This window comes from Ochotona princeps, chromosome 8 (assembly GCF_030435755.1).
Source record: "Ochotona princeps isolate mOchPri1 chromosome 8, mOchPri1.hap1, whole genome shotgun sequence".
NCBI classification, from domain to species: domain Eukaryota; kingdom Metazoa; phylum Chordata; class Mammalia; order Lagomorpha; family Ochotonidae; genus Ochotona; species Ochotona princeps.
The window spans coordinates 27976270-28000995 of NC_080839.1; the positions used below are offsets into that span (position 1 = coordinate 27976270).

Sequence of the window (24726 nt, forward strand, 5' to 3'; positions counted from 1 at the left end):
ACAACGTGCTGCAATATTTTAGCCTTACAATTTTACTCTCAGTGACCCAAGGGAAAGCCCATTATACTGTTATATACAAAAACTAGGTTGTGAGCTAATGGAAAGTGAACAGCGAGGTAGCAGGCCCATGTACTGCTCCCAATCACTTTTTCCAAAGTACATATTGTTACTGGGCTTTGTTTTTATTTTTTCCCCTCATAAACATGGAAAAACTTATCTGTGTAACATGTAAATACCCTTTTCATACAATGAACCATTGTGCAAGAATATAAACTTATACATATAACATGGAAGACTTACTCAAGGAAAACAGCATGCAACAAAATTTACAGTAAAGGCAAGGAAGTAAGAAAAAAAGTCGACTAACCTAACCCACCTGAGCTCGGCTCACAGGGGTCAATATCCTCGTCATCGCTGGGACATTCTGCTGAGGCCACGAGGATGTCATCTGTGGTCTGTGGAGGAAGCACATTCAGGAGGTGAGTCTAAAGGTCCCAAAGCAGTGTGTCATCTACGAAATTCAACTACTCTCTCAGAGCTGGGAAGGAAGGCACACTCCGTATTTGCTGGAACGGAAATGCAGAGCTTAAACGTATATGAACTTATGACAGCCTTCATGGAGTATCTGAAGATTTGTGAAAACTCAATTATGCTTAATTTCACATGCAGACAGAGAAACTGGGAGAGCAAGCTTACAGATAAACATCCATTCTACTGCAGAGAGAAACTGCGCCCAGGAACATACACATGTTGAAAGCGACCTGGCAGAAGCAGATGATTTAAAATTTATTACAGCCCTCGGGTGCTACAATATATGCATCGCTGGGCTTTATGCAGTACTTATGCTTGCCTTCCCAAAAGCAGAACAGCCATAATCTTTTCTATTCACAACCTGGTCGAGTTTGATGAACCGCTGAGATACAGCTTGTCATTTTTAGGAAAAATAGATTACGTAGAGAATTAGATGACTCGTTCACTGATGATGAAAGGGAAACAACCACAGTCCACGTGTGAAGCTTTCACACTCGGAACTCCCTTTTGTAATGTTCAGATGGCAGATACAGTTTCTCAGTTGTCCTTTAGATGGGTTTTTTTAGAAGATGGGAAAACAGTATTTGGAGTAGAATGGGGGGGAAGGTATTTGTGACATTCTAGTTGCTTCATACAGAACTATTACAGTGATAACCATCACTGTCATAAAAAAGCAAGCGTATGTACCTCCTGTTAGTCACATAATCAATGCATTTGCAAGCACCAAGGTGGTTCTTCATCACCACTTACAAGATGCAGGGGGCTTACATCAGATTTGGATAAAGTTCAGGTAAAACAGGATTCAAGGTGCAAGGAAAATACCTCATGAAATCACTCTGAATTATGGAGATGAGAAATGGTTACAGCACAGTCACAACAGTAACATTCCTATAGTTCTCATTTAAAAGGGGGAAGAAAAATAATATCAGTCCTACTTCAAAAAAAAAAAGCACACATTCAGTTCGATTTTATTAAAGAAGTCCTTAACATTGTCAGCGATTGCAGTATAAATTTATTTGAGGAAGTTTGTAGCATCTTGAAAAAATGAATACAAAGAACGGACCACTTTCATGATAAGTATTAGGCTTAAAGTTATTACACATGCAATGTATATAATTGTGTACACAGCATTTGGAGACAGGCAGGAGACACAGTGGGTAGCAGGGTACTTGGGGTTCCCACATGCTAAGTCAGAAAGTCTGGGCTGAAGCGGGCTCTGCTCCCATATTAGCTTGCTGCTAATTCCACCTTGGGACACAACAGATGATGGCCCAAGCATTTAAGTCCACTGCTTTCCTGATGGGAATCAAGGATTAAATTCTGGGCTTTTTGACTTCAACCTGGCCCAGGGCTAACTGTGGAAGGCATTTAGGGAGTGAAGCAGATGGGACCTGTCAAACTCTGTCTGGGCTTGTCTCTCTGCCTCTCATATAAAATAGATACACATATTAAAAAAAAACCAGGATGCATTTGAGAGCTAATGATTCACAATGTAACTTTAAATATCAAAATGTGATATGGCATTCAGAGATAATTCCCACTCTAATTCTGAGAGCGTTGAGAAAGTTTCTGATTCATTCACTTCACTGCTGTTATTTCAAAAGAGAAAATACTGCTTTCTGGAAGTGTAATGCCTGTGAACATTATCATCAGCTGGGATGACAGTCACGTATTTACATTTTATAAAAACATCCAAAGGGCTTTATAAGGATAAATTAGTGGATCATGTGGCTTTGCAGGTCAGTGGCTCCAACTCAACCCGTGGGGATGATGAGCCTCATTCTAGAGCCAACACCTTGTGCATAGTTACTCTCATTTTCTACCATGGCAGATTCTTTAAAATGAATTTCAACGTTACAAGATAACTTCTCATGTTCCCTGCAGAAGGCTAAATGCATCAACGTCACAGACACGGTGTTATTGCTGCTGGTACTGCCCTGATCTTGCTGGAGGGGAGGACCATGTGAACAAAATAGAAGAAAAATGAAGCTGATGACACTGCTTCTTCCTCTCTCCTCCACTGGAAATACTTGGCAATGTCTAGAGAAATTTTAAACTGTCTCAGTGTAAACGAAGGTGTGTTATCTTTTACTTCCAGTTCCTATCAGGCAAAAATGAGAAGGCCCCGAATATTTCAAAGTGTTCCTGACAACTCTACAGAGAAAATAATTGCCTGGCCTGAAACGTCAATAGGGCTGTAGCTGTGAAGTCCCACTGTGAAAATGGGAAAGCGTGCCCTGTTTCTCCCATCTGACAAAACAGAGAACCTAAAAGTACTTTAGATGTAAGAATTAACTCAGGACATCACAAATACCTTGAATAGAATGAGATCGTAATTTTTTTTTTAAAAAAAGGAGTCCATATTATCAACATTGTATTTAGTATTTCATGAAAGTAAGCACCAATTCAATCTATTCTGTCAATATTTATGGGTAATTCCCATGTGTATAAATCTGAAGGTTGTACCTGCAAGCAATTTTTAACTTAGTACACATGCTAGTATTCACATCAAAATATATATATGCATATGTATGTGTGTGTGTGTGTGTGTGTGTATAATTACGCTAGAACTTTTTTGGATTAGGCTTCTACCTTTTATTGTCTTGGCTCAAAATATAACAAAAGCAAACATTACATACAAATAACTTGGCTGCTTGCTAAAGTCTCAACCTACACATGTGTGACTGAAATATGATGTTTCATGTAGAATAAATTATTTAGGCAATGTAAGTCCAATGTTGTTTTAAAATGGTTTTCCCTTGGCACACTTCCAGAGAAAACAGAAAATGTTGGAATATTCTTAGTATTATTACCTTTCACAAACCACAAAACATAACAAAAGATACCGTTCAACTGTACCTCCATAGCACTCTTGCAGCAGAAAAAAAAAACACCACATAAATATGGCTCTTTTATAAAACTATACTTTGGTTTTAACATACTTTTCCTAATGTAACAAACAGATCTGTGCTTTGCATATTTTTCTTTAAAAAAATTAAAAACTAGCAATTGGTTTGTGAATAAAAGATCTCAAATCAATAGATGCCTTGGCAGAAATCATCGCAGTATGAAAAATCTGAAAGTGGCTCAAGTGTAAAGAAAAAAAAAATCAAATTTCATTTTGGAGGCTGAATTAACTGAACAATATTCTAGCCAGTGCTGTGTAATTTGAATTTAATTCACTGTGTTTGGGCCTGCCTCCCCATGACTTACTGCTGAGAGAGAGGTAAAAAGAAACTCAAATATGTCACACTAATCAACTCCATTCTTTAGTACACTTTTCCCTGATGTTTATAACCCTTTTCAGAGAAGAGGCAACCTGCTGGAACAGACAGAACAGTGATCAAGCAAAAGCATTAGCTTTGCGTAACAGTCCATTTAGATAAGTGTGTCTAATTGTGCATTAAACTACTCACAGGTCAAAGTGCCATGCTGATCTTCCCTAACTCAGGGTGGTTATGTGTGCACGTGGTAGGCATCTGTACTTTTCAGCTATCTACTATAATTGAAGTCGCCATAGCTTTAGGGAAGAAAATGACTTGGAAACAATAAAGGAATACAGGCACTGAAACTCAAATCTATCACACTCTGCCTATGAACAAAAATGCAGCATATAGGGAAAACATAAGAAGGATGTTTTTAATTATACTAGCGTATCTAACAATTCAGAATCTTAAAAAAGGAGTATTTGGAGTTTTATGAATTAGAGAAGCCCTGGTGGTTTTTTTTTTTTTTTTTTGTTAATTGTTTCAAAAAAGGTGCTTTTTCACCATGATCATTATTAATGCAATTTGCTACTATCTGTGCACTTGCTTTCTGTTTTTTGCTTGTTTTAGAATTTTTCTGGTTAAAAAGTCAGAATTAAGAAAGAGGGGAAGAGACAGAGAGAGAGAGAGAGCAGGAAAAAGAGAAAGAGAGAGAGAGAAAGAGAGAAAGAGAGAGAGAGAGAGAGAGGGCACTTCTATCTACTGTTTCACTCTACACCTACACTAGGTCATCCCTAGGCCAGGCTTCAACTGGTGTTTCACCCAGGTCTCCCATGTGGAAAGCCAGGGCCCAAGCTCTTCGCCTATATTGCACTGCTTTTTTCCAGGCAATTTCAGGAATTTGGATCAGAGGTGGAATAGCAGGGACTCGAACCAGCACTTATGGGGGATGCTGGTGTTTCAAGCAGTAGCTTTAACCATTATACCACATCAGACCCTTGCTGTCAATTTTAGGACTACAGTCCGACTGTACACTCCTATGTGATGGAGCAAATTATGTAATGAGAAGGTAGCACATCTCAAATGTAGTATCATCTATGTGATAAGAACGGTTTCTCTAGACATGATTCCCCAAAATAAACAGCTATGCTGAAGACACACACATTCTAATAATGACATTTACAGGAAAACTCTCAGAAACAAAAACCTACTTCGTGAAATGAACAGATTCCAGCTGTGCATGCACTATGAGGCCCACCATGACTACGGTGCCACCCAAGACACCTTTGATTTATTCTAAAATTGTAATTGAAGCTGTCTTTTTAATAATCATCATCTATACTTCTATAGACCCAAACACAGCAACAAAACAAACATAGCTGGGAGTGGCAATTTAGCCTGGTTATTAAGATGCTCATACTCTCTGTGAGAGGACCTGGGTTTCACTCTAGCTCTGTCTCAACTTCCTGTTCCTGTATTCCCTGTAAGATGTGGTGATGGCTGAAGAAGTGAGGTTATCATAGCAGGTCTGATATGAGCTTGCAGGTGCCAGCTGCCGCTCCATTGTCTGCATCGAGGTAGTGTATCTGCCAAAGTTAACTATGTCTGTGTCCTGCACTTGTCACTCTGTCAAGTGCATAAATAAAAATAGTCTCAAACAGTGGTGCTCACATACATAACAGTATTTAGTATAGATGTTCATGGTTATATTTCATGCATAATCTAATGAGTTGGGTATTGCGTCAGCTGAAATTTGCTGAGTTGATGGGCTATTGCTCTTACTGTTATTATTCTCTGTGTGAAGCTTTTCTGGATGAAATAGTCTTCACCGGAGAATATTTAACAGTAGGTGAACTTCCCTGAAACAAAACATTCAGAATTAGAATTACACCTTTTATGAGTAAGATACAACCCACTTTGCTGACACAGAAGGAGTAAGGTGATAAGAGAAGTCATATTTGTCACTAAGATGAAAAACTTCAGACAAGTGATATAGCTATTATATATATGCATGTATATTTTTCTAATTTTCAAAGTGTGACCAGTTTTATTAAATCAGATAGAGAAATGAGTTGGCAATTTTAGTTTTCAACAATCCCATTAAGGATGAAAAAGGAATTTAGACTACCTACATACAATGTTTGGTAGTTTCCATGGTTTCAATCTCATTTTGGCTCTTATTTCATTCTTTTTCTAGGGAGTAGATGCTACTTACAAATGTCAATCTCTCGGCTCATTATTTAGTTAATATAAACAAAACAAACTGAGATCCATAAAGTGGAGGATGGATTTTACCTCCAGCACATGACCAGCATAGATAGTGAAAGCAAGTTGTTCACCAACATAAAGCATGTCCTGTATTATATATTTTCTGGTGGGCACAAAACATGGACACTCCCAATGAGGGCACAAATATTTCTACCTACAAATAATGTATTATTACCACTTTTCTAAAGCAGATGAACAAATAACTTATTGACCAAGTAACAATCAAGTAAATTCAAAATGCACTTTTTTCTTCAAATTTAAAACTACTGCTGTATTTATTGCTTTGTTTAATATCTACCAACAGCATCTTTAACAGGAATGCAGCTAGAGGTGCTATTATTCTAAGTGTTATACTGAAGTGTCTGCTAACAATCTCCATTTACGTACTCATCTACCCAATTTGAATGTGTGAACATTGGTTTTCATGAATATTTAGGGCAAAGCTTAAGCATCCCCCAAAATAGCAAGCTTTCACATTTCTTTAATGTTCTTTTCCAACTGATGTCTTAGCCTAATAAAAGAAAGTGACTATAAATCAGCTGTCTCCGGGAAAAAGACAGACTAGAAAGCCATTCCATTTTCTTCAAAATTTTCTCCATTGTTTAAAATGTTGGCAATGGTTTCAGACATTCAAATTGGGTTTGAGTAAAAAATTCCAACACAGTAAAGAGATTTATGTTTTTCTCAATCCAATATTCATATTACGTCAATTCAAATTAATAATAAAATTCAATAAAAGATACATGGTGTCTCTTTTATTACTTCTTTTTAACTACTTGTATGTCCAAATGGCATTTCCACTTTTATCCCTGGCAATGGAAGAGGACTGCCAAAAGCAGTTACAGTGAGCTTTAAACTATCAGGATTACCACCGACTAGGATGTGGGGAGATAACGCCACAAAGAGCACGGTAGAGGCATTAAAACAGAACCTAGGACATGGGGTGATCAAATGTGTCCTACCAATGTTTGTAGTGTTTTGGGACACAGCAATTTCTAAATAATTTTAGTCAATTCCAAAGTTAATAAATACTGACAGATGTTGACAAAGGCAAATCTATGCTTCTAGCTGTGTCAGTATGAATCTCTTATCCCACTGTTGTGATTGAATTGCCTAATTAGTCACACAGAATGAATTGAAAATCCTTCTGGGTTATGGGAGCCAAAAGAGACTTTCTGGTTATCCAATTCCAAGGATGGAGAGTTTCAACTAGTGTGACACCAAAATCTAGGCTTTCGTTGTTGGCATGCAACATATATTAGGAAACAGAATCATGTTTTATTCAAGACTCATTTATTTTCCTAAATTGAAGCAGATGTTATAGTCTTTAACCCAAGCTCTCCATGTTACATATTAGGAATCTTGAACTAGAAATGGATTTAATGGTAAATTTTCTGACCACAATTACAATGCTAATTAATAACAAAGCTATGAGATTATTCATACTCCTGAAGATTGTCTTCTATCCCAGATGACTTTGATATGTTCATCCATTCATCCATCCAATCATCAACTCAAAACCATCTTGTTATTTAAGGATTTGAGGTGATTTATAAAGTTGCCTTATAAAATGAATTTAAAATTAGTAAAACAATCACAAAGGGAGAGTATTGCACTTTTGATAAATAATCATGAAGATTATCATGAATTAGCATACTCCATACAGTACACACAGTTACTGTGTCACTAAATGGAGGAGTAAAAGTAATGCTAGAGTTTTAAAAAGCAATTTTATAATTCAAATATGATCATAAGAATAATTAATTATAAATGGAATCAGCCCAGTGAGCTTTCCTATTACTTGAAAATATTTCCTAAAACATATTTTTAAATTTCTAAAAATACAACTATTATATACAACAATACATTTTTTGTAGGTGTAGATGTTCTTCCTATTTCCTAAATTATTTTTAAAGACCTTAAAAATCAAGCTTCCAAATTCTATGTAAAATGCAAAGCCAACTTTTTGGGTACAGAAGAGAAATGTAAATTCTTGAATCTTTTCCTGCATTTTTACATCGTTGACTTCAAACATTTCAGGCTGTGCAGCTACAAAATTAACTGCATGGACTCTGCAGTCTTCTCACTAAGCCACTGATTAAAATCTACACAGCTTCTGAAGTCAACTGATTAACCACTGTTTTAACAATACAACAAAGGTTTTTATCTTTTCATATAGCCACTGCCTGGATTTTGAGAAGTTACTCTTAGTACATACTGGGAATTGATAAATAGAAATGACTTTATGAATAATAGTGGTTGCTTCTTCAAGAACATTTCAGATGCATTTATTGATCAAGTCAGCCTCATTTGCATAATGACCCTGAAATTGGAAGGCATAGAAGGAATCATGTACAGACAGTCACACACATTTCTTTGCTACATTTCTGCCAGTTCATTTAGGGCACATATACTACAAGGCAAGCAGTGACGTTCCATGCCTGGCACTGTGGAGAACCTAGCACAAAAGTTCTAAGTCTCAAATCCTGCTCATTTGGTATAACCAAAGGTGTACGTTATCTCTCCATCTTAGAGTTGACTGCTAATTCATGATCTGTCATACTCTGAAGTGCATACATGAACAGATGAACTGAGAAAATCCGATCACTTCACATACATTGTTAATTAAATGACAGAGAGAGGAAAGGACAAAGACCTTCCACGGGTAACAGTACAGTTCCTGCTGCGGTGGTTCCAGCTGCAGATATAACTGCAGGATCCTCCTGTGAGCTTCTGTGTGGTGTCCTAATATGATAATGAATTTATAAGATACTGGGCAATATTTTCCTAGTGCTTTGGAAAAGTGGAGATATTTGCCTTTCAAATTTTGAAAAAACAAATTTGGGGATTTCTCTGAGGTGTGTTTTATATTTTATACTTCTTTGTGGCTGAATTGATAGCATTTTTAAAAGTTTATAGTCCTTGACCATATGCATAAATAAAAACACTGTAAAAGTGATAAGATGTATGAAGCAAAAGTTTGGGACTGAATTAACATAGTTGGTAGCCAGGAATTTATCTGGACTTTAAAAGTAGAAATGTTACACATGAATTTTCTGGAATTATTATACTTTAAATCATCTTTTTTTCTTTTTCTTGATGGTTGTCCATTCTATACTCACTGCATCTCCGTGACAAAGCATAGTTGTCACAGTTGTTCATTTATAACAGTTCATTAAACCTGAAAATAAGAGTAAGCACATATAGATTATTTTCCAGGAGTGTGACTCCTAAAAAAGGGAGATGAGAATTGTGGTAAAATCACACTCTTTCAAAGATTTATCTGCCTCATCACATCCTGAGAAGTGACAATGAAACTTTATAACTGGTTTCCACTTTATATCCCATGGCTGGAAATTTATGATAGAGCAACAGCAAAAAGTAATATTATCTTTAACTGCAAGGGAGAAAGACTGAAAGTTAAAAGCAAGGAAGAGATAAAAATCCTTTGCAAAAGCGTTGGCCTACTTATTTTTAGAAAATATTCTTGCCTTTTGATAAAACAATAAGATAAAACATGATAGAAAAAAATGATTGATTACCATTCTTTTTCCTCTGCAAATTATTTGCTCGACGCTACTTGAATGTCCCAAACACTGTTGCTGTATTTTTATATTGTAAGTATATTTATTTAATTGAATAATAACTATGCCTTTATCACATATTTCCCTTCAAAATCTATCTACAGGGGAAAGCTTCAAAGTCTACCTGAAAAAATTGCAAAATAATAAGTTCATGCTGAGAGGATCATCAAATTCAAAACACAAAATAAACAGAGTTGAATGAGCTCATACAATTCTTGTCTTTCCATTCGTCCAAGTATTCACCCTTGCATTTATTCCTAATAATGTTCTGAATTCTTCAGGTTTATAATCAAAGTAGATACAACACATGACTTGCTGAGTCAGAGCATTTACAATATAACAGTGCACCTTGTGCAATTGATTTGGACTTTTAGGTGGTACCTACATTTTCATAAATATATAATTTGCATTTCTACATGTAGAAATTTGCATGATATAAAAGTTTTTTTTGTTTCTGCAAAAATGTTTTCTGGCACAAGGAAGATGTTCTGTATGTATTTTTTGTCTTAGTTTTTAGTATCACATGTCTTGACAACTGACTTCTAGCTCTCCAGTTGAAATTACTAAGCTGCCTACTGTCTGTCGGCATAATTTTTCCAAACATGAGAGGAATTCAAAAATTCCATGGAAAAACAAAATTATACATGATTTTATTTTATGCATAACCTCTCTGAAGCCCATTCAGCTTCTTCATAACAGGCATTTCATGAGCTCTTGGAAGACCTCTTATATTTGTCTATGGAGGAGAGGGAAACAGCAGCTCAAATATTCTCAAAGATAATTAAGAGAGTTGTGCTGACATTGTTGTAATTGAGATAAACACTTTGTGACCAGATTTCCCTGTCTTGAATCACATCTGGAACCTTCAATGTCCATTACAAACTCTGCTATGAGCACAGAGATGTTGAGAATGGCAGGGGTATGAGTGTTGGAGCTGAAGAGACCAGACTTGAATTCCAGCTGTGCTAACTCATAAGCTGTGTGACCTTGTGCGTGTTTCCTAATTTGCCTATGTTTGCTCTTATGTAAAGCTGAAGTTAATTACTGAGATCTGTAGGAGTATTATGAAAGTTTTCCAGGCCCAGCTAGCCATACTTTCAAGCATAGGATAAGGTGTTATTGGTATGGTGCTTACACAGCTGGCTGTCCAAATGAGCAATTTTGTACGTTTTCTTACTATATTCTCATGACAATGCAGAAAGAAAAAGAAATATTGCCAGCACTAGACTCCCTGGATCTTTACTGATAGATACTCCCTTCACAAAGAAAATGCCATTTGCTGATTTAAATTCACAATTCCATGTTTATACATGCCCTAAAAAGGAAAAAAATTGATTTGAGAGAATACATTTGGAGCATTACAAGATTATCATACATCAAAAATGCAAGGAGTGTCTGTTTTCTCTAGTTGCATGACGTAATGGAGCATTGGTCTCATTCCCTTTAGAGGTCCTAAGAATTATCTGCTCTGATCTACCCTTAAGGCAGAGGATTGTAAACTTGCAGGGTCAGATACAGGTCAGCAGAACTGCACATACTCACTACACAGCTCAGTGAGAGCTTCAGGAACAGATCCCCCTCTCCTGACTTTCCATCTGGTTGGCATCATACTCCTCGTTTCACTCCCAGTTTCATGTTTGGGTAGAGCCAATTTAAAAACAGCAACAGGCATGAGTGACTACATTTCCAAAGTTTTTCTTAACTCATTTGCCTTTTTAATTGAAATTTTAATCAATGCCTTCGAGAAATACTGGAAATGGTGCTCACCAACATCACTCATTGCTACCAGGTTGAAAAGCACTTAGCAGCTGGTGCAAAGTCTATCCAGGGCCAAGTGAAGAACACATGGGTAGAGGCAGGGTGAGACTTGTGATAATTGCCTTTGATCAAGAATGAGGAGTTTCATTAGAGAGCCTGGCTTTGTACACACATTTCATTAGATAGCATCTGTTGCCGAACTCCTGCAATGGGTATTTGAGTGTTTTATTTAGTAGTGCTAAGTCTAGCCATCTCTTTCTTGGTCACCAGTCACATATTTTTTCCTGTTTGACCATTACAATAAGATCATATGTAAAACACTTCAATCTCTAGGCAATTATCACATTCTCCTTTCTTTCCACTCTGCTATTTTGAATGTGCAATATGTCCTATTCAATCCTGACACATTTCCTTGAGGTTGCTATCACATCTCTGTCATCTGAATGTACCCTTTTCCTCTGCTCACAGCCCTGCAAGCCTTGTCCTTCTTCCTCCCTGAATCTTCAGTACCAGCATGGATGCTGATTCAGGACCAGCAACAAATATGTTCACAACAAATATGCCATTGGCCATCATGAGAATTTCTGAAATCATTTAAATCTGTGGTTTTTTTAAAACAAAGTTCAGAAGATAAACTTTCCCTGATGATTTGGCATTACTGTGAGGAGTATCAGCCCCAGCAACAAAACAGTGTTGTCAGGTTTCTCACGGCATAATTGCCTCTGTTTCACAATGCTCCAAACCATTCCACTGTTTGGTTTAGTCCAGCTCTTGGATACTACCAAACCCTCAACCAAAGCTTCTGGCTTCAGATAAACCAGACTTGAGAGGTTTTTTTCCGAATGCAAAGTACCTCAGAAGGAATCATATTCATTTGTGACTCTTCCAGGAACACTTTGACTGTGATAATTCTGAAATAGGCTTTCTGGCTCATTGAGTTCGAGACACCTTATTGAAGCTAGGTTGTAAATAGCTCAGCTTTTATTTCCAAGATCTAGTCAATCAGAAGCCAAGCCTCCTTTTGCACTTCACTGTTTACTGGAAATGCATTTTAGAGGATGCAGTTCAATAAAAGGTGACTGCCTTACTCTCCTGGACCACCTTACCACCTACAATAATCAGAGGTACACTGGCTTATACTTCCAGGTGTAGGCTGAGTGCAGCCAGTCAAGGATTCCACATTATTTATTCAGAGTGTATCCTGAGTAGAAAAGGGGATACTTTCCTAGCTAGGCATCTATTTTCCTAGGACCAGCCATTTTCCTGACACATTAGGAATCCTTGTACTAGTTATGGGATATTACACTGCTGCTGCTGAGTGATTGGACTCCTGGTCATAGCTGTTAGATACACCTGACTATAAATTTGGGCTCTGTCATTTGGAGTTACAGGAACGTGGGTGATTCATCTAACTTCTTATTTGTAAAATGAGAGGCATACAGTCATAGCAATGTGATTATACAAATTAAGAAAACCATGATAGATGATATGCTTAACACTGTTTCTTGTACATAATTAACCTCAAATAAATCTTAGCTATTAACACCTTTATCATTTAGTAAGACATGCACATATGTTACCTCCAGTGTGCCAGGAGGCAATACGTTCTTGTTAAAGTTGGAAAAACACTTACATTTCCCCTTGCCTGCAGTACTACGAAGTAAAAGGGGCAAAAAAGCTAAATGTTGCATGAAGAATGCAAATGTACATTTTTCCCTTAAGAGTTCTATTTTGCTTTTCAACTTTTAAACTCTGCTTTATTTTAAAACATACTCCCAGTCATTCCAAAGCATTTTTAAATTGGAAAGCCTTCTTTTTGTTTCATAAAAAGCTAACCGCAGGTGCAAACCCAAGGGAGACAGACCTTGGAAATTTTAAGTGCGTTGCTATGGCAATGGTTTGCAAGAATGTGTGTAAGTTTCTTTTTAGCTCTCAAGCATTCAGTCAAGTTCATATGCAGAGGTTCAAATCACAAGGCATACAATGTTTGCAGTCATTGTATCTTGAAAGGCTTAAGCATAACTCTGTTACTTATAGCAACTAGAAACCAGAAAATCACCATTTATTTTTCTTTCATAGATTTATTTCTGCAAGTATAGTGGTTCACGGATTCATTATCTGCTCTGAGCTGATCAATCTCATCAACCCACTACTCCAATAACTGTGTATATAAAATCAGCAATAATCATTTCCACATTGTTGCAAATAGTTACACATTCAATACGAAACAGCTGCAAAATTTTCTACTGAATTTCACCAATCGAAACTGACATATCCTTTAAGAAGTGTGATGATTATTTAAGAACATTGTGTGAAAGCAAATTCGAAGTCTAATGAATTGTGGGGAATCTCCTTAAAAGGGTTTTGTCCTATATTGCAAGGAAGAAAGTATAGAATTCCACCCATTAAACACAGAATTACCCCCCTCCACCACCACTAACATCAAAACTACACGTGAAACGCATGATTATTTTTCGTCTCATAGGAATCCTTCCTATCACAGTTCTTTAATCATTTATTTAACGAATCGAAATTCCAAACACCTAAAAATGGACTTATGAGTCATTGACAAGGTCTGCAAAGATTTGTGACAAGAGCACTATTTCTCCCATAAAGAAATCTACAAAAAAACTGCAACTGGAAAGTTTTGAAGCTATCTACATGGCATAGGAAACAATTAATACCAAATTCTCTCCGATATCAAGATATCATCTAAAACTGGGACCGAACAAATTGAATGAATATATATAATTAATTCACCAGCAAGAAAAAGCTGCTTTCTGAGGGTATATATTCTTTGATATTCCCAGGGAAAACACTTTTGCTGCAGGTGACTCATCATGATAAAAGTGCCTTACATAAAACGAAGCCACAGAAGATCAAAACATCTCCTGCCACTGATTACTGATAAAATCCTTCACCAAGCATTATTAGCTAACCAAAACCTGGCAATAATTTAAAACTCACTCTACTGCTTAACTTTGACCCATTTTCTAAAATGCACACACACATGCTCTCTATTCTCCACACAGTTTGCTTTAAAAGCTTGTTTATATACGCTGAAAGTGAAGTACTCCTCACTGCTTGCCTCTTCCCGACTTCATTCTAACAAGCCTATATAACAATGCTGGAATTAAACATGTGATAACACAATAATTAGTCAGCTATGCAAACTGTCAAGTGGATCTAAGAGGAGACAATCCAGAAAACACAACAATCAGCAGTTATAACTTGTAACAAGCATCTGCATTAAATTACTATTAATTTATTTAGACAAAAAATAGATTAGGTCTTTTGAAAACTATTCACTGAAATTTCTTTGAAAATAGGGCTAATCAGCAAATGAGTTTTTCATATCTCTGATTTCTCTAGGGCTGATGCAGCAGAAAACACTTTAATCTCATATCCTTTCCCAATCAATCCTGTTCTCTTCTGTGGCTAGATTTATTCCAAAAGATGAACAGTTCCAAAAGTATTTCCAACATGGATGTAGAACGTGTTGTTAGTGAGTCAAATCATACATTGTAACATTCCAGTTTCACACTATTTTCCCCTAATCCAAACCCCAGGAATTACATAATGTTATAATTGGTAACAAAATTTGAACTGATGTGCATTATGGGTACAACATATGAAGTCCCTGCTTGTGGTCTGGGCATACTCTTTAGAGTGCTGGCTTTAGTCCCAGCTCCTCTGCTTCCTATCCATTTTCTGGCTAAGGCACACTGTGGAATGTAACTTTTAATTCCATCAGTTACTATACATTCACAAGGATGAGAGGTCTTACTCCCAGTTATAGAAGAAAATACACAACAGGTAATATTAGCCAAGAAGAGACAAAGGGTGGCTCTTGGGTCACATGTTCAGGTGCTGCTTGGTCACATTCTAGCCAATACTTCATGGTGCCATGGTGACAGAGCTGGCAAAGAAGTGTTTGGTCATGAGACCTCTTAATACTCGGCCCTTTTTCTCTCCCCACTTTGAGACGCATGATGTTTCAAAGCTGTGTAGAGTCTGAGAATACCTTAAAGCATTTTAAGGTAACTGTGTTCTGGAAGTCAAAGTTATCATTATGAGATTATGATAACAGGCAAAGCTCTACTGTATGTATCAGTTTCATTTTCTAACTGCTGTTCTCCCTAAGTATCTATGGAATTAAAGTGGGCAGCAGGTAGTCTGTGTTTAGGCTCTGATAGCAAAAAGAAAACAAACCAGAACTGTAATCCCTATAATTTTCACATTTTAAGAAGTCCTGAAATGATCAATACCAAATTCTAACTTTATTTATATCTAAGACTATTTTCATCTTACACATTCCCATTATAAAAACTAGTAAATTACAGTACTCTTTGTACACAAATTGAACATCTCCACAAAGATAATTTGTTCTGCCCTCTAATTTTTTGTTCTTGAGATTGACCTACTCTTCATCATGTTTATAGAAAAATGCTTACAAAGTCTTGTTCACCTAGTACCTCACTTGACATTTTTATGATTTGTCCTGGATCCTAGGTTTGGATTGGCTCAGCTCTGGCCATTGCAGCCACTTGGGGAGTAAAGCAGCAGATGGAAGATCTTTATCTCTCCATCTCTCCACAAACCTCATCTGCGTTTTCAATAAAAACAAATAAATCTTAAAAAGAGAAAATTCCATGAAATCTTAATTGAAAACTTATTTCAGAATTCAGGTAATAGGATTTGATAAACTGAAAATTCACCTACTTTTCAGCTGCTTTTCTTCAAAAATATTTTTAAAGAAAACAAACCTATTTTTTTCTTTACAATTATATGATATTAAGGATCTATCTATGACACTAAGGATCTGTCATCTTACAGAGAGGTAAATGAAGTATCAGAAAGTTAAGTCACTGGTCTTCAACACACCAGGGACAGGGAACTATCTCCAGTGCAATATGTTCACACAATTTGGTTGAAAGAAATGTTTTAAAATTAGCAAATGAAAAAGAAAAGGGATCTAACCTAACTTCATGATTAGTTCAACATTTAAGAGTGCAAAGAGGGCCCAGCGGGGTCCCATTTGGGCGTCAGTTCTAATCATAACAGCCCTGCTTCCCACCCTGCTTGTGGCCTGGGAAAGCAGTTGAGGATACCCCAAAGTCTTGGGACCCTGCACCTGAGTGGAAGACCCAGAGAGGTTCCTGACTCCTAACTTTAGACTGGCTCAGCTCTGGCCCTTGTGGCAGCTTGGGGAGTGACTCTTTGGACAGAAGATCTTCCTCTCTGTCTTTCCTCCTCTCTGTATATCTAACTTTCCAGTAAACATAAAATAAATCTTTTTTAAAAAGAGTGCAAAGAAAGAATGCACAATATCTGTTATCTTTATGTTGTTTTTGGAAAGAAAAAAAGAGCAGAGGAAGAGACAAGTATAAACCAAAAGTACTGATTTTTATATAACTTCTTTTTACTCATACGTGTCTTACACAATCTTTTTAGGTAGAAAGCCTGGGTAGCCCAATTAAGAACTTTTTATGGGTAAACAGTGAAAACCAAATCAAGTGACACTAAAAATGTATTCTGATGTAATTCTATGGTGTTCATGATGTAAGAACTGTAACAACAAATCACTTATCAAAACAAAGTAACTGAATGCTAACTGACAAATGTACAGTGATTTCATAAACTACAGATATTAAGAGAATATGGGTGGACAACTCCCTATAGTATCTATTGACCATTTCTAGAATATTCAAGTATTCTCTATGGAGACTTTTATCTTTAACATTAAAATGGGAAAATATTCTAGTGGAAAATGGAACTAAAGGTTAAGTTTACTTTGGTGGAAAATAATTTAAGTCTATGCATAGTATTTTTATAGTATGCACGTTCAGAGAACGTTTGAAGCTCCCTGTCTTACCCTAGGTTTGAATGGTATATCTTTGGAAGTGGTCTCCCACTTTAGTGTTTACAATCAGTCTAACAAGTATTTTTCTACTTACTCTCATCCTTCACTTTCAAGCTTCTTGTCTCTGATACAAAGTTGATGAATTCCTTACTGATTTTACAAGTAGAAACAGACTAATGCCAATTTTTACTTTGTTAATACACCATTTAAGCAACCAAAATCTTGCATGAAAATCTGCCATAAACACTCTGGGTATTTTGGATGCAGTTAAACAGTGGCTAGAGCTTACTTTTTGTAATGTAATCAACAACTATTGTTTCATATTTTATACTGAGGTATCATTTCAGTCAGTTTGCATAAGCTGCTCATATAATGTCTCCATATTTTAAACTATTTACTGAGAAAATAGTGCTGATAATCACTCCAGTAACAAAATATATTGTATCCATTATTGCTATCATTATCTCTTACTCAAAACTATCTCACTCAATGCCAAGCACTTGTTTCTCTCCCATAACCACACACATTCATCCCCTGAGCTCCCAAAAGAGAAAATTTAAAAAGAAGATGAAGAAGGAAACATAATTTTGCATACTGAAAATAATTGCTAGAATATTTTAACACATTTTGCTATTAGAGAAATGACTACATATTTAAAATGATTCTATCTGTGAAAGAAATCCTATTTCTTTTAGAGGGTGGAAGGCAAACACTTAACAATCATGATTAATTTTAATGAATAAAAAGAATGAATACACTTACTATATATACAGATGATTCTTAATTTAAAAGGTCACACATTTTTCACATTAGGTATTATTCATACAGAATGAAAAATTGCTTTTAAGACATCAATATGATGTACTCAGAGTATGCAGAACAGGAAAAAAACACCAACACGAATTTTGAGGTAGCTACTGGGGACCCTGTCCTTAACAACACCTTAGAGTCTGGGACTGCTTTTAAGGGTTATGTAGGTCACTTGCATGATCTGGATTGGAATCATTTTTTATGCTGTGACTGGATCACTATGGCTGTTCAAACAAGAATGACATTATCATATCCTGTTAACTGATGTTGATGCTTCCTCTCTCTAATCTGCCATAAATTACATCACACCTGAATATCGATGCTATGGCATAAGACAGCTGAACCTTCAGTGCTCCTCCAGTTCTACGTGTGTTTATCTTGGGTGTTCAAAAAGACTGGCGAGGCAGCAAGTGCCTTAGTTTCCTGTGAGTCATCCAGTGGTGTTTGGCAGAGTTCTGACACATATTGGTCATGAGTAGATATTTAACAAAAAAATCTTAGGTAAGTTTAATATCAATTTATCAATTAATTTGAATTTAAAAGAGAGAGAGGATAGATATACAGACATCTATCATATCTTTAACCTTGTCTCAAACGCTGGCAATAGTTGGCCTGGACTGAGCTGAAGTCAGGAGCCCAGAATCCCATAGGGTCCTCCTCATAGATGAGGAGGTTGTGAGTGCCTGAGCCATCATCTGCTGTCCTTCAGTGTCCACATTAGCAGGAAGCTGGGTAGGAAGTGGAAGAGCTGGGACTAGAACCCTGCATTTAGCTATGGGTTGTGCACACCTCACATGGTGAATCAGCCTTTGTGTCAAACACTTGTCCATAACAAATCTTATTCAACAGATACAAAATGCTGAGACACGAGTTTATTATTGCTTGATATTATAATTTTTAATATTTCAAAAAGACATGGTATACTTTCTGAAAGTTTCATAATCTCTCAGAAAACACAAGCATAGATAATTTCTGCCAAAAATTTCTCATTAGTCATATGAATCTTTTATTTTTTAGACCCTGTATATTTAGCAATTTTTTTTAAAGATTTATTTTATTTTTATTACAAAGTCAGATATACTGAGAGGAGGAGAGATAGAGAGGAAGTGGAGCTGCCGGGATTAGAACCAGCAGCCATATGGGATCAAGGCAAGGACCTTAGCCACTAGGCCACGCTGCCGAGCCCTATTTAGCAATTTTTATACAAATATTGCATACAAATGTTACATTTCAGTATGAAAACACTATAGCCTTACTATAATCCTAATGGGTGAGAGATCCATTTAAATCTAGCTCTGCTAATGGAGGAAGCCAAGATACATAATTGAATACAAGGATTTTTTAAACCAAAGGTGGGGTGTGGGGGGAGGCAGGGAGAGTGAGCAATAGCAAGTGATTCAAAAACCACATTTAGTTCTTTAAGGTAATCAATTATGTAGATAGTTCACCCATTAGTGATTGAGAATTGACTTCTGAAGTAATAGCTATGTAACTCTAGAAGGGTGGCATTCAAAAAAGTCAAATGCTACGTACATTTTTTTGCTGTAATAATAAAGTAATATGGATCAAGGTCATGAAGGTAACCTCAGCTTTTTATATGTAATGTAAATACAAAACATGACCTTATTATATGCATTGTATTTTTTTATGTGATCTACATTATAAGTAAATTCATTTTACTCAAAATGGAAATTCATTGAAAAGGAATTTTGGTGAATAATAAACTATTCACTTATAGAGTTCTTAATTTTAAAAATGTGAATTCAGCAGAGGATCAACTTTCTCCAGATACCATTAAACTCCCAATTTACTTAGGAGTAAATCTAGACCATGTGCTCACAGTATAACAATTTTGGTCAACAACCTAAAATATGTTCAGAAGCAACACTGTGGCATCTTCTGAGAGCATTCAATTTTAACAAATAGCACTGGAAACAAAAGTAAAAGCATTAGACTTCAAAATTGACTGTTTTTAGCAACTGATTCCCTTGATTCCTCCAAACCCATACTGAAATCATTAATTCTCACAATTCTATATAGTTTTTATCTGTGAGCTGAGAAGTAAAGCAACAGAGTTTATAATAAAAGACATTACAATAGAGTTGTGTGAAAAAAGAGAAAACCAGTTGATCCTTTGTTATCAATAAAACAACAGTAGATCAAAAAACCAAACAATCCTGAAATAAAGGTATTGTTGGTTTTTGGAAAATAGTTCTGAGATTTCAAACCAGTGAAAATTCAAGGAACAAATGGAAATATTTAATGACAATGACTCAGAATTTTTATGACACAAAAGTAGAGAAAGCCTCTCATATAATTTGCTTTCTTATGACTCTTAGTTTGAACTCAAATTCTGCAGAATTTGCTAACATTCTCCAGAAATATGAGTGGATTTATTACTGCCCAGAACACTCCCCAATGTTACTGCATACCAAAATTTCGTATGTACTCCACAGTAGCGTGCTTAACTTTGTTCTCTGTTCCCAAGTGAGTAAAATTGGCTCCTTCATGGGATTCAAATATTAACTTTCAAGTAAATGTAATTAAGATAGCAGAAAGTGAAACACACTTTCTCAATCAATATTGATAGTTTTAATAGAAATCAAAGAAATTTGAGTACAAATCATGTGCCACAATATGAAATGTTAGTATTTTGTGCTGAAATTTCTCTGCTAAATTTATGTGAAGTTTTACTGAGTCAAATGAGATGTGCTATTTTGCCCATATTTAGGTTTTTAAGTCCATATATCACAGCTGAAGCAACACAGGGCTGAAACACTTGGAGGAGGGGAAATGGAGATGAAAGAGAACACTAACAAATGAAAGCTACCATTAGCTTTAATTATAGCTAATATTAATTTACACAATTCATCTAGGGATTTTCCTAGTGATCCTAAAGCTGAAATTCAGAGCACTGATTTTGACAGGGAAATTCTTATTTCCAGACAGCCATTTGCCAAAGGGGTCAAAACTGTGAGTTCTTTAAATATTTAAAGTTAATATAGACAAAAGCCGAAAGCCTTTAGCTTAATGCCTTTCTTTTCCTTTTGAAAGCAGAGCTTTCCCGGCAATTATCATTCTGCCTGCTGCATCCATCACAGAGTTAATTGTACTTGTGGTTTACAAATGCTTCATCCAGATGCTGTGGGATGAGCACAATTCATAAATTAAAGGAGCATGGAGGCACACAGAAACATTTCATCACAACTCAAAACATCTTTAATATGCAATGTTACATCACTAATTATTTTATAAATATGGAGGCGTTTCCCTCTTGTGACCAAATACTTAATACCACTTCACAGCTCTTCTGGTTAGGTCTCACTTTGCTCAGAGAATTTGGCTCTTGGCTTCTTAGGCACTCTTGACTGTACACTCAGTGCAGCTAATTGTGCTTTATCATTTGGTCATTTTGCTTCCACAATAGCAGTCAACCCTCAAAACTTAATTATTTGTTCACAGTTCTATTTTCATACTTTATTTTTTTAAATAGAACTGGAAATATGCCAGGTGAAGACTGGATACTTTCCATTATTCTCCAAGGATAAAGTATGTAATAAATGACCTACAAGAAATGAGTGGACATGGAACTCATGCTTCAGCTCTGGGAAAATTAATACGAAAGACTTAAGTTGTCTCAAATTTACCACCAAGTGCCAAAGTAAATACTTTCTTCTGCTTTTTTAGGTCACAGTTGCAATATTCTACAAGCAGAGGTTCAATAGGTGAAATCAAGACAGAGACAGTATAACACTTCCTTAGGAGACTGAAGATTGCCTAGAGTAGACAAGATCTACCAAACAAATGATGGGTGAGCAAACCCAAAGGTGTGCATTTAAAACCTTGTGTTTTATTGGTTCAATTTAGCAGCACGAGTTTGGTCCAATTAATTTGTGTCTTCGAATACAAATCATATCTGGACTCAACTACAATTTTATAAAAATCAGCAAAAGATTAGAGAATTTAAAAAAAGCCAAATTTTCACATTCAGCCAGTCCGATAACTTTTCTGGAAAAAAGGTAGTTTCTAATTCTCTTGGAGGTGAGCAATGTCAGAAGGCTTTACATGAGAATTTGAAGTGGATATTAGTCAAGCACCTATGCCTCACGGTAAAAATCAAAGAATACTTAAATAAAACATCCAAAAGTCATTGTAGAAATGGGTATCTATTTAAAAAGCCAGGACTAAGACAACAGGATTAGTAAATCTGGGATGTTAACATTTGCAGAGTTTTACTCAGGGGAAAGTCCAAGAAACACAACAGATGTTGAAATCACCCAAGTCCTGGTAGTAACACACAACTCAAATAACACAGTAGCTTTGTTTTACATTTGCTGCTACTTGTCTTGAGTATGGTAAAGGGGAAAACTTAACATACAATGACAAACAGACAACACAAGACTAAAGCAATCTCTGATCATGGAATTTCTTTCCTAATCAAGGGCTACCTAAAATTTAATGAACTAGTCAACATAGATATGACATTCTATCTCACAATGAAAGAAAGATGAGATTAGAATTTCCTTGAAAAGAGAAGCCAGGTTTCTTTTACTATTAAGCCCAGTTCCTCCCTCCTCCATTCCCACCATCATCCCGCCCCCTCCTGGTTCTCTAATCTGCAAAACCTTCTGTTCTCCATCTGCTCCACCCCCACCTATTGTCTTCACTCACTGCCAAGCATGCCAGTCCCATCTGGTCACACTCTTGCTTATGCTCAGTCCAACTCCCAGAGGCCTAGGGAGTGTTGTCTGAATGTCAAGGCATTTTTGCTCTTCAGGAGCGCACAGACTAGCTAGAAGTGTATCAAACAATTTCCAAAGAAGTCACACATATATGAACGTGCACTTGATTTCTCGCATACGTAAACAGCAATTTTAGAATCTTCTTCCAGTCTAAAACAGAAATGTTTTAAGCTCTTCCTTCTGGATAACATTGTTAAACGTTTAGATCTTAATATTTCTGAAATCACCAGAACGAATATAGCAAAATCTGTGAAGTTTCATTACCCCAGACATGCATTTTTTCAGTAAGCATTTATAAATAAATGTTAGTCAACTGTCATGAAACATTTTCATTAGTTAATCAGGCATAATCAGTGATCACTATTACATTTTCTGTTGTACCAAGCATGCACTTAATCCAGACACTGTGCCTTTACAAATTCCCAGCAAAACCCCACTCTGCCGCAAAAGCATGCATGGTCAGAATCTAAACATATTGAAGGCAGAATGTCATCAAGTCATTAACAAAAATAAAGCAGTCTGGCAAGTATTGAAAGCAGCTTTTATTCATGCTTTTACTTGAACCAAGTTAATACAGACATATAAATGCAAACACACACACACACACACACACACACGTACACATTGTTCGTTTCTGCATACAAGCATGCTGAAAAAAATCTCCGAAGCCCACCACAAGCAGCAGACAAATCCAGAAGCAATCATGCTCAGGGTTTAAGGACATTTTAAAATTTAAAACAACCTTTTTATATTTCATATTCAAACGTGCAGAAATTTGGCATGCAAATTCCAAAGAAACATTTTTAATATAAATCTTAAGAATAGTTTATCCGAAAGAGTTTCTTCTCATTTGCATTCTTATTGTTCTTAGGTTTCTGGTATCTTAAACCCTGCATGCTGCAGATCTAAGCTGTGCTCAGCAGCCGCTGTGATAGAAGAAGCTACCTGCGAGTTTTCACAGTGCCATCTCATATCCATGTCTGTCTGGCTACCCTGCGTGCTTAGAGCTTTTTTCTTAATTCTTAATGGAAATCCTAGGAAATTTAGTCCATCCTCTGAAATCAATACTGGTGACAGGAGAGCTCCCTGACTCAGTGGGAGATCAAGATGATAAATTGCCTGCGCATCAGCCTGGCCTATCAGTGCCCTGCACACAGATGGGCGAGAAAAGACACAGAAAAGGTTCTATCAGTCACGTGTCACCGAGGAGCCAATGGCGGATGCGCTGCTTCAGGAAGGGATGCTGCAGTTCCGTCCGCAGTTGATGAGGCTGCTGGTACACAGCCCAGCCCGCGCCCGGCTCAAAAAGTCTCAGCCGCTTCTGCTGCTGGATTTGCCGGCTGACAGAGACTGCGGAGAGAAACGAACCTCTCTCTTTACAGCCCTGACTCAAATAAAAGCCTTTTTCATGCGCAATTAATTTATTCTATATTCCTTTAGAGTCCATTATGATAATCAGAGGGAAACTATGTTTTTTAAACACCTTCAGTTCTTCGATTCTTATGTGCTTCCTTCAGATGATAATCGTATTTTTGCTTAACATGAAAATATGAACCTTAAACTGTGCAATTAGCATGCAGCCTTCAGAGCTGAATCTCCTCAAAGCTTTATAATTGTAATTATAATTTTATTTCCAAGTTAATGAGTGACATTTTTGAATGCATGTTTATAATGAGTATTTTTTATGAGATGATTTTGTGCAGGCAATTATGCAACATCAAGAAAGACATTTTTATGCTTTTTTTTCCCAATCAGGACAGTTCCTCTTTAAACAATTTAAATGCCAATAAATACACCATTTCATCAATCATTAAAAATAAAAACAAACACGCACCAAAGGACATATATTCTGCCTCCCAATCCTGGAGAACAAATGTGATGTAAGTATGTACTTTTGTGCAGCTCCTCTGAAATTTACAATTATTCCTTGATGAGCAAAACTACACCTCTGGAATGTCGCATGG

General features: G+C 36.4%; 1 protein-coding gene across 8 annotated transcripts in view; it reads right to left on the reverse strand.

Moving 5' to 3' along the window:
• Positions 1–24726, reverse strand: part of NRXN1 (neurexin 1) — a 1084317-nt gene that overhangs the window by 23000 nt on the left and 1036591 nt on the right. For 4 of the 8 annotated variants that reach the window (XM_058667775.1, XM_058667773.1, XM_036497757.2 and 1 more), the window contains one exon: positions 377–455. In XM_058667775.1, coding sequence (XP_058523758.1) covers positions 377–455 — 79 coding nt within the window. Of the gene's footprint in view, positions 1–367; positions 456–24726 lie in introns of all 8 variants that reach the window. The other 4 variants (XM_058667774.1, XM_004580152.3, XM_004580157.4 and 1 more) reach the window with 1 other exon arrangement.